Genomic DNA, 11,721 nt, shown 5'->3' on the forward strand with positions numbered 1-11,721 from the left:
AAAATTTAAAAAAAAAAAAAAAAAAAAAAATCCCCAAACACCACAGCAACCCACAAAACTAACAAAAGGAAGGAAAATGTTGCCCAGATCTTATGACCTGATGATGGTCGAGGATCCTGATCGGGCTGTTCAGAATGTTGCTCATGGGACACAGAGGTCAGGAGTTACCACGAGATCAAGTTTTTGGGCCCCAGAGGGGGTGGCACCTCATGTTAGGGTACATGCTGTCTTCAGTCCACATGTTCTTGGATCAGCAGCTTCAAGAACATGACAGCTAAGCAATTAGATCCCAACACAAGACCTTGGGTCTTGGCCCAAGTTCTCTGTTTCACTCAATTTCCTTTTCCTTTTAATTAAGTACTGTTATTTTTGGTAGTGATAAGTCACTTCAGTATCCACTATGGGTCGTGGTTTGTAAACAGACATTGACAAATACAAACAGCAGTGCAATATTTGACCCAGACTTTAAAAGAACAGGAGGCGATGGTGGAAATGAGGTAACTCTTCCCCAACACGTGTGAACAGACAGCTCCTGCTCTTCTAATGCTCTATGTCCATTAGGAGAGAGTAGGGCTTGTCAACAGGATGGTTACATAAAGAAGAAGCTACAGAAGAGAAAAAAGAAAGGTTCAGATTCAAACTGGATTCTTATAGGCTTAAAAAAGAAACAAAAAGAAAGGAGCTTCTCTACAACAAGCTGTGAAAGAACGGCAGGTGTCAGTTAAAGGGATGACTTCACCAAGCTCAGCTGGAGCGTGAGGGTGGCAGTCCTGGCACCAGAGGCCAGGCAGGAAGAGGGTGCCTCGGATGGGCCGAGAGGGATCAGGATGGCAGGATGGGGATGGAGACGGTATATGAAGTACAGGACACCACACGGCAAGGATCTTGGAGAAGTTGGTGCTGCCCAGATGGCAGCATTTAAAGTCCACCACGCAAAGCAATAAATCATGAGACTGTCATTCCTGTTTCTTTTACCCAATATAATACGCACGTGTACATATGCATATCAGCAGTGACTAAAAAGAATTCACAAAAGGGCACGCAAAACAATGTTTGGGTAAAAATATATTTTCCCCTGCGTTATGTCTTGGCACTAGTGATAGATGCATAGATTATCTGTCCGTCACTCTCCTACCTTAACAGACACCAAATTACCAAGCATGTTGCTAAGTGATTACTTTTATACTTAAAAAAATGATATGCTTCACATCAATACAATTATTTTAGTTTAAAAAAAAAGACAGGTGCCTAACATGCAGCTTACATATATGACAATTCTGCATTAACACTGAAAGTAGATTACACAACAGTTTTGGAAAACACATCGGTTATTTTCAAAGAGCAAAATGACAAAGATCTACAACTACAGTTTAAGGCATATCAGTATATTTTAAAATTAAGAAATAGACAAAGTTCTAATGCTGTTCACAGCTTAATTTTCAATTTATTTAAAAAATTTTCTTCATACCTACGTACAAACTAGACTTTGTAGGTCATAATTCCCACTAAAAAGTCATCACATATGGGTCCTGTCAATAGAACCAGGACTTTTGAAAGCTGAGACTTGACAATTCCAGAGACTTGCAAAGGGATCTGAATGGACAGTTTTGGTAGGACCACACAGAGACAGTATGACGTGGGTCGGGAACAGCTGAAAAACCTGATTCCACAGTTTGTATGTGAAACACTTATGGATATGTCAAGAAAGTGAGGAAACCAAGCATTTGAGGTGCACGAGATATGCAGAGTAAGTGTTATTGCTGGTGAGTTACAAAGCAGAGAAGGAAGATGATGAATAACTTGTGCCCAGCATTACATTGAGTAATTCCCCTGGTTGAGATGCCCTTTTTTGGACAAAACCTTGGCCAATTAATAGAGAGTTTAAGCTGGGAAAACATTATCTCTGAACTGGCAATAAATTCTCATAAATGCTTTTCCATAACATCCTACAGTCCAGAAGAAGCAAAAAGATGGTCCTTATGTTTGAAAAAAAAGATGTTCAGGGAGGTCAGTTACAGCTATCAGGCCAAAAAAAAAAAAAAGGTGACAACTGCCAGGAGTTAGCAGTTTAAGGAGAGACCATTAAACAAAGATAAAAAAATTAAGTGGTCACAAAGGCAGCCTAGTGTAAAACATTTTTTCCTCTTGATTTTCTGATTTTCTGCAGTAGAAGGTGGTAGTTTCTTATTCTAACTTTATTGACATTGTCAAGAATCAAGGACCCTCTGTAATATCCTGTGATGCTGTGTAGAACACAGGCTGGGATTCATAATTTCTGACTTCCACACAGAGGCTAAGGAGTTGAGTTTATGTAGTTCTAGTGAAAAAAATATAAATGTGACCATTTTACATATATCTAGTTTTGGGTTTTTTTGTTTTTTGTTTTTTTTGTAAACAAAGGCTATTTAAACCATTACCTCCCTACCCCCCTCCAAAAGAAGAAAAAAATAATTCCATCCATCCCATTTGTTTTCTCTAATTTTAAAAAGTCAGAAAGATCTCAAAGATTTCTTACTACTATACTTACATGCAAAGGCGAAAGCACATCCAATTAGATTTGAGGGTATCATTTACTCCGTGCAGAGCCAAGGACTACTGTGAAAAAAGGCATAGATACAGAAAGAAAAGAGCAGCAAGAACAAACTAAACAGGGCTGGGGAGCAGTGGTAGAAAAAAGTTCAGAAGCAACACATTAAAAAAAAAAACAGCTTCTATATGTCTCTTGATTTTTTTTATTCCCTGACTCGCCATATAATTTATTTTGCTGTGAAAAATTTAATGCAAAAATAAATCAACCCAATCAATCAACAATCTTGGAATCAAAAAGTCAGCTGGATGCCTTTTGTTGCTAGGCTCATTTTAAAAAGGATTTAGTGAAGCAAGATACAAAATTTTAAAGTGTATTTTCTGTTACAAAGCACAAAAATGCTCACACAAGCAGTGGTTGGAACAAGCATACAACACAAATATTCAAGCTTTTGTCTGGTGCACAGCATATGAGCAAATTCAGCCCATAGTTAGAATCAGCATGCCATCTAATATTTGGCTGCTCCACAGCTAGCTTCAGACTAGAATTTTTTTAAAAAAGGAAAAAAAAAAAAAAAAAAAAAAGCCAAAAACAAAAGCACTGGTCTAGTAGCTACTAAATCTGTAAAGACCACTACTGCTGTTGCTTCTAGCAGTTTCTATCCCAGCTTAGTTTGGGCTTCAATGAAACTGATTTCCTTACTTTGCCTAATTAAGGCTAAATCAGTTCATGGAAGACCATTCCTTATTTCCCTTAAGTATGACTGACGATGAAGAGAAGGGAAAAATATCTCTGTTGAAATCGACTAGAGACTTATTAATTTTTAAAAAAAAGGAGGAGTCAGGGCCGGTGGGGAAGGGAGGGAGGGGAAAAGAGTGTGCGGAGGGAGGTGCAGCATATTTGATCCTATTTATTTAACGTGTAAATAGTGCGGGCCAGAAGGAAAATGCAGAGGTGAAGTACTGGGTTCATGAGAAATGTTATCCTTTCAAGTAAGAAACAGGAGACTACAGAACTAGAAATCTGGGAGAATCTTGTTAGGGGGGAAAAATCAAGCAGATGAAAGGATAGGCATCAGAAAGGAATAGTCGAAGAGAGATTAAATATGGCCCCTTCCATACACATCAGGCATGTAGTGTGTGTCCTGGCACTTGCATTAGTCCTAACCTTTGATGAGACGATGGGCCTTAGGCATGAAGAGCAGGTGGAGCTGGTCATGGTGAGGAAGATTCCTCAGGACAACTGGACTTGAAGCAGCAGCCATTCTATTTCTTCCTCTCTTTATGGCCAAATATTGAAAGGAGACTAAGCAAAAAAACTAAGTGTGAAGTTCAATTTCTACTGTCTTGACTCACGGGTTGTGCTGTGTCCCTTGCCATTTCTACCTTGCCCTGAAACGATCCCTTCAGATTTGTTCTGCCGATGATAGAAAATAATAAATTTTCTATCTGAAGTATTTGTAGAAATTTTCTCCTCATGATTACTGAAAAATTTTACTAGAAGTACTGATATCCTGAAATGAGTTACTAAGGTCCTCCCCCTCAGCCCACTGAGAGCTGAGTAGGTATGTTTAGGAAAGATCTCTTATTTAAAGTAGTAAGTAGCTTATGGAAAACCCATCATCCTCAGTAGAAGATTCCACTAAGCAATGTTGTATGCTACCACCTTTGAGATCTCCATCTGTGCGAAGATCAGGATGCATGATAAACGTGAATATAATCAGTTTTCTTATGCAAGTCCACTCCAACTTGGCCAGGATTTAAGAGGCAAGCATTCAGATGCAGTTTCAAACAATAACAGGAGACATCTGAACAGACCCACAAGCTCAGGCCAAATAATGTTATTGATTAAAATGAAAAATGTATGCAGGGGTAAAGCCATACATAATGCTTATTCACCATCCTGCCTACACACACGTACGTCTGCCTTGGTTTGGGGCAGGTGTGGAGAAGAGACAGTGAATTCAGGGATTGTGCAATCATGGAGATGAATAATCAAGAAAATGCAAGTTGTTGTCGTGGCTATTCAGGTTTTTAGTTCAGCTGCTGAGGCGGTGAGAAGTTTTCATGTCAGACGTACAGGCAGTATTTTACCCCACTTTCCTCATTCCAAAGTGACATACAAGTAACAGGCATGCTTCCTGCTGCCATTCTGAACAGGCATAAAAGGCAAATTATTTACTTTCCAAAAACAAAGTCCAGCTGCACAGAGCTCTGCTGTCATTCCCTTGTTCTATCATTTTCCACCACCCAACAACATTTGGCAAAATGAGTTAATAGTTATTGGTGTTTGGGGAAGAGCAAAAAAAAAATAAAACAAAAGGACACAGATGGCAGAGATACAATATTACTGCAAAAGCAGGTGAATGCGGGAACATCCTTGGCTTGCCAGGCTTTATGTGAAGCTTGCACTGCAAGTTAAAAACAAAACAAAAAAGTTAGAAATAATAATAAATAAAAAAGAAAGGAAAATTAGGAGCGCCAGCACCAGCATTCAGTGATGGTGAATGCTCATGCAATGATTATGAAATTGACAGAAATTAAAACCAAAAATTTGAGTAGGCTATTCTACATGACAAGCAAAAGCAAAATTTTAATACTGAATTAAAGAACACGTGGTTAGTTTTCATTTTCGTGTAATTTAGAATTCACAAATGACTTCTTGAAACCACTGCTGTTCTAGTGGAAGGATTTACTGTTTGGTTTTTGTTTTCTCAAATAATACAAAACCATTATCTATTAGGTTTGAGTATAACATTAGTACTGAACAGGAGTGTCATCTTCTACTTCGGGCTGCTGAGGAGTCAGAGAATAAACATACAGTAAATGCCTTTGTACGACTGTCTTGAAGAAAAGGCGTAAAGTAGCTTGGGGAATGGAATATAATGGATGGAAAACACGCTGTTAATCTAGTTGGGAAGGGAAAAAAAAGGACAATCATTACATAGCTATGGTTACAGCAATGCCAGGAGCTTTCCCCCTTTTTTATGTACAAAGCAATGCCAAACCCAAAATCCAGGTGTCTAATTTTAGGCAAGTCCAGAACGTGCAACTTTATTCCTTAGCAAGAATCAAAATAGGGTTTTAAAAAAGATGAGTGGATGGTTTTGTAAACCGTGGTTATTAGATGCCAGGTACAATTTCAAAATGATGAATCTGAGAACTTTCATTTGGGATAGATGCATCTTAACCAGCAAATGCCCAATGGCGATTTTGCAAACAGTTTTCAGAAAAGATGAGCACTGTCCACTGAACAACTTACCCACAGGCAGTCCCACCCTTGTGGTGTAGCTGCAAACAAGGAAAGGGATTTGGTGGCCACAGATGGCAGAGGTGGGGTCCAGCTAATGTCAGTGCTGGGGTTAGTTCTACTTTGTCTATAATCTGATGAAATGTTATATACTCTCATGCCACTACAGGTCAAAGAGAAGTGTAAAGTCTTACCTACATTAAAAAGGGAGTGTGTCATTAGAATAGAAAAAATCGATTTAACACTGTTAGAAAAACTAGTTAAGCTCTGAAGTGGAAGCACAGCAGGTACATAAGTAAGCATCTCTTTTTAATTTTCTACCTAGAACAAGCAAGTTCCTAAGTGGCATATGTGGTCACTTCTGCATCTGCTCCAGCTCCGCTAGGAAGAAGGAGTCTTCCCATTTCTTTTCAAAGTGCTGCTCTGGTTACCCTGGTTACTGTCTTTCTGTGGTCCTCTCTAACCAAAACTCTCCACTGCTACCAGCAGTAAAAGGTGTAATTTTTTTTTTTTTTTTTTTTTTTACTTTTATACTCCAGGCCTCCAACTGGCAGTAGCTTTCACTGTACAACAGGAAAGTGTGGAAAAGGGTAAGAACCTAGAAGTTACACATAAAACACATGCCATTATTAGGCACAAACCTGGTAACTACGGTAAACCAAGTTAAGTCTAATGCCATTAATAATAAATGAGAATATATAAATAAGGCTGAAATAGAATTCACATAACCTTCTCGTAAACTTTAAAAGCATTATACATTGGTATGGCCCCAGGGTAGGAAAAAAATAACCTAACATGTTCAACAGGGCAAGGAAAATACCTCCCTACACTGGGAAGCTAGTTATTAAACAGACTTTTTTTTAAATTGTGGCACTATACTGATCAGCTCTGGGAATTTTTATTGAATAAAGGCACATCCACTATACATGAAATATTCTTTTAACATTGCTGGTCTCTGATAAATGTTTTTAGTTTTAAAACTTGTACTTTTATGTACTTTAGTGCTTCAGGGTAAGAAGAACTGGACTTTGGGTTTCCTAAGCTGTGACTCAGCAGCTTTTTGTTTCATTCGTGCCTATAGATGTGTGCACACATACACACCCCCTATGTCTGTCTTGGGTTAGTCTGGATCAAGGGTCCAATGACAAATGGCTTCTATGCGTCTTCATTGGAAGAGTCACGTCATCTCTGAATCTGCATGGGGAATGTCACCATCAGTGTCAGACATTCTCCCAACATGTGTAGCTACAAAGGGTTTTCTTGAACTGGATTATAATCTAGGCAGTCCTTATTCTCAGACTTAATCTAGTATAACTAAATTTTGGGGCCTCGGACTGCTTTGGTCGCCTGGGTCTCTCATACCTCATCTCCAACTACACCCATTATTGCTGAGACCTCTGCCTGCTCCCTTGCTTCCTTGACACACTTTCTGCTGTCACAGAGCTTAGAAAGGTAGTGTGTGTAAAGCATGACTTAAAACTCTCTCAGCACGTCACTGTAGCAGTGCATTCTGATTTTTACCACAGGCGACATAATGAGATTCCTTAGGGGTGAGCCTGCGGCATGTGAACCGAGACCGCATGGACAACCGCACTGTCCTCAATTACTGTGCAGAGACTCGATCCTGTGTACTATGTTTTTAAAGAATGTAGTTCTCTGCCTGCTCAAATACCAGCATTTTTGTTGTTTTCTTCGTTGTTAGCATTTTCCCTAGAACCTTGGCATCTAAGGATGAAGAGCAAGAATCCTGAACTGAAACAAGTTCTGAGTTGCTTCACAGCTGCCCTAAGAGCACTGCACATTACATAGTTTACAAAGGAGGGTGGCACTTGCAAATTCACCGTTAGGCCACCACAGAGATTTTCCTCAAAGGTAGCCTACTGACCACTGTGCTTACTGTCAAACCAACAGCTACTGTCATAAAACTGCACTTTTTAGTCTTTAGGGTAATATGACTGAGAGCTTCAAGTCACAGAATTTCAAGGAAGACCCAAATCTCCCACTGGATTCAAGCGGCTGCTATTGAAGTATCACAAGAAGTAACCAACCCAGGAGCAGAATATGACCCTTTGGCACATTAAATCAAGGCCATATGTAAAAATGTTTTGTGCGTGGGTATAGGTGTGGCTTGAGAGTTGGTGGGGGTGTCTTAACTGGATGGGTATTTTGAGCCCATTTCACAATAAACAATTCATCATTTTGTTGAATTTAGAGGAAAAATAGTGGCTACTAGCAGCTCTTCCAAATATTTCATTTTGGGAACAAGACTTTCAAAGACTGGCTATACAACAAAGATTAGGAAAATAATTTCAACAATCGTAATTTTAGGATGCTCTTTATCAAAAGAGTCATTAGAATTGTCTTCAGGAGGTACTGAAGAGAAATAAACCCATCTTCTCCAAGAATCCTAGGGCTGGTGCAGAAGATGCTACTGGAGACGGCAAGTTACTTCCAGTCCTGATTGCTTGGTCAGTAAGGTCAAGTTTTATAAATTAATCTTTGTGTACCCTTTAAAAATACTTTAAAAACCTTTATCATCTTCCCTGCACTGTAGAGAAAATACTTGCTTTTATCTTTCTGGTAACAGACCAGTTTCCAGTCTGTAAATGGGAAAAGTAGAGACATGCAAGAGGAATAAATTGTTAGAGGTCCCCAATACACATGGGGGTGACACCTGCTTACTTTTTCTTATCCTTGTCTTTCTTGGTTTGCTGGGCGCCAGACTGCTGGGCCTGGGACTGTAGCAACTGAGCTGCAGCTTTCTTCTTCTGGAAGTTGTTCACCTCCTCCTCAAGCTCCTTCTTCTTGTCTTCCACCTTCTTCTTCTCCTCTTGGTGTGTCCGCTTTAGGAGGTCAAACTTCTCATGAAGCTGGAGAGACAGAGGAGAACAGGCATGGTGAAGGGAATGAACATCTTCCCGATGTAAGGATCTGTGCGAGAACAAAATTCACACCATGCAGCTGCAGTTGCTTTAATTACAGGACTGAAGTATGTTTTGATGACTTATTGGAGGACCAAGGCTGAGACGCTGAAGAGCATCCCTCAGACTCCCAGACTCTTTTGACCCTTGAACTCATCAGGATTAAAAATTTCTTAAACACTTTTCCTGGTAATAAATACATATTCATTTTAAAAAGCATATAGAAGATAAAAATCACCCATGATTCTAACAAAAAATCCACCCTAGTGATAAAAATGGTTCTTTACTTCTGGTCCTTTTTCAAAATGTATAAAATACATTTACTTAGAGATGTACACAATGACTACACATACATACACACAGACATATACATATATGTATTAGTTACTTAAGATAAGTTGAGAAATTTCTGGCCTTTGATAAATTGAATTTTAAAAAATCACAATTGAAAATAAAAACTGGAAGGAACTCTTACTAGATAATTCTAGGTTTTTGCCCAGTATCCACTTGATTCTTAAAGCCAACAGCAAATAAAGCTCAACTTTCCATTTTCTGCAGCACCATCCTGAGTGCTCACCTATTTAACCTACAAGTTTCAGTTGTCTTTATAAAGATAAATTAAAACAAGATAATGAGGAGGTCATTCAGATACTTTCATTTGGAAACGTGTTGAGCTATAGGTCAAACACTTGCGATACTCGTGATCTACCATCAGAAGCAGACGCATTTTACACACACATATATTCAAATCCAGTGAGATGAGTGTTATAGTAGAAACCCATGTAAACTGGTAGGAGGCACTTAGTTTGACCTGGGGATGGGGACTGAGGTGGGGTCAGAGGGATGCTAGAGCAGGAAGCACGTGGCCAGCAGAGAGAGACACAGACAGGACCTGAGCAGAGGTTTTGTGTCAGACTGTCGTCCACCAGGCAGAGCCACAGGGACTCTCCTCTGCTCAGTTCTCTGAATTGGCTGATTGATAGACTAAGATAACAACAATAGTCCCAGGATCCCAAATCTCATGTTTTGAGACTTGGGAATTAAACACAGGGGGCTGGACCATGGCTCACTCGGGAGAGTGCAGTGCTGATAACACCAAGGCCATGGGTTCGGATCCCATATAGGGATGGCTGTAAGTCAAGGGTTAAGATCCCCTTCCCGGTCATCTATTAAAAAATAAACAAATAGGGCCGGCCCGGTGGCGCACTCGGTAGAGTGCGGCGCTTGGGAGCATGGCGGCGCTCCCGCNAAAAAAAAAAAAAAAAAAAAAAAAAAAAAAAAAAAAAAAAACCAAATAAATAAACAAACACAGAGCTACAAAGAACACGTGACCAAGTCTGGAGACCTAAGCCCTAGTTTTAGTCTCAGTTTTTGCTACTACGTACTGTGTATGACTACAAAAATCATTTAACCTTTACGACTCTCAGTTTACCTTCTGTAAAATGGGGATAAGAAAATCCAACCCAATTTCTCGCCAGGTTGGTATGTCGCTTACGTGATAAAATGTATGTGGAAAGTACCCGGACCAGCGTGAAGTCCTATAAAACGGGAGGTGGGTAAAGCACCTCTCCTGTGCTTCCTTCCCTGGAAGGAGGACAGATGTTTACCTCTTTCTCCGCCTCTTTAAGTTCAGCCTCTTTTTCCTTCACTCTCATAACGAACATTTGTCTCATTTCTTCCTCTTTCTTCTGCAGTTCTCCCAGGAACTCATTCCTTTTTGCTTCATATGTCTCCTGAAGACTATTCAAAATCCACAAACCGAGGACCAGGTCATGAAATTGAATAATAAGAAATTTCAGTTCATATAATGTCTACTCATCTGCTTCCAAAAAATAGATAAAGCTGCTGCTTACCATATTAAAGCACAAATAAAATGGCACTGTTTTGTTTTTATTTATGCTGTGGATAGGGAGACAAGTGCATCAAGAACCAGAAATGAGTAAGCACAATGCAGCACTAAAGGTATGTGCTGGTCGGACTAGCCAAGTTTTCTCTTACACATATCCACACAGGGAAACCCTGGGCTGAAGAGATGATTTAGAATTTTAGAAGATGGAGGTGGCCTGGTGTACGGAGAGAAACAAACAGCATGAGTCAGACAGATCTGGGTTTGAATTCTGGTCACACTGACTGACTGATCTTGGGAAAGACAGTCTCTCTAAGCCTCCAACGTATATGATGCAGATACAATAACACTTACCTTCTAGGGATATAATTATGAGAATGAAATGGAGGAAAAGTGAATAAAGCATCTGACATATGGTCAGTGCTTAATAAGTNTGAGAATGAAATGGAGGAAAAGTGAATAAAGCATCTGACATATGGTCAGTGCTTAATAAGTGTTACCCTCCCCCACTCACCTCCCTCCAGCCTCCAACTGGGAAAACAGACTCAGTGAACAAACTAGAGACAATGGTATCTCTAAAGGTATTGTAACAAATATATTTACAGAGAAATCACCTTCAGTAACACGACTTAAGAAAACACACACACACACCCCACACACACATACAAACAGAGACACATTTGCGGATACTTTATAAGGTGCTATGCTATCTCTCGTGCAGCTTCCCTAGAACAAGTCTGCAGTATGATCTACCTCTACCCACAGAAAAAATTCATCAAAATCAGGTGGTGGGAGCACACCTGCATGTAGATATATACATCTATAATGAACTAAACAATTTAGTATTAAATGTATTAATCAACATTCTATACTTCTATAATTAACACTCATTAGTTTATTAAAAATAACTCCCTTGCCCTCAACACTGTCAACACTATCTGTTTATGAACAGTAAAGTGTTTTGAGACTCCAGGGGTATATTTAGCTTTTACATTATCTTATGAGACAAAAACAAGTTTGGCCAATGGTAATGTTGGCTAATATTAATAGCAATGTTTGGACTTCAAGCTTAAGATCTAAAGCCACAGATATATAGTATACTGATAACAGAACTATAAAATAATTCATGAATTTGATTTTGCTTGTTAGTTTATAATAAACTCTTCATCACCATTATT

The 11,721-nt window shown here is 39.3% G+C and overlaps 1 protein-coding gene across 5 annotated transcripts in view; it reads right to left on the bottom strand.

Moving 5' to 3' along the window:
- Positions 1 to 11,721, bottom strand: part of LOC103582065 (septin-11) — a 25,298-nt gene that overhangs the window by 1,100 nt on the left and 12,477 nt on the right. Inside the window, exons 4-7 of one of the 5 annotated variants that reach the window (XM_008563747.1) lie at positions 10,305 to 10,437; positions 8,459 to 8,646; positions 2,528 to 2,592; positions 22 to 605 (exon numbers count right to left, since the gene is read on the bottom strand). In XM_008563747.1, the coding sequence (XP_008561969.1) occupies positions 2,571 to 2,592; positions 8,459 to 8,646; positions 10,305 to 10,437 (343 nt within the window). In that variant the 3' untranslated portion in view covers positions 22 to 605; positions 2,528 to 2,570. Of the gene's footprint in view, positions 1 to 21; positions 606 to 2,382; positions 4,938 to 8,458; positions 8,647 to 10,304; positions 10,438 to 11,721 lie in introns of those variants that run through there. The other 4 variants (XM_008563746.1, XM_008563751.1, XM_008563748.1 and 1 more) reach the window with 4 other exon arrangements.

The sequence above is a fragment of the Galeopterus variegatus genome, unplaced genomic scaffold, assembly GCF_000696425.1.
Source record: "Galeopterus variegatus unplaced genomic scaffold, G_variegatus-3.0.2 Scaffold14782, whole genome shotgun sequence".
NCBI lineage: Eukaryota > Metazoa > Chordata > Mammalia > Dermoptera > Cynocephalidae > Galeopterus > Galeopterus variegatus.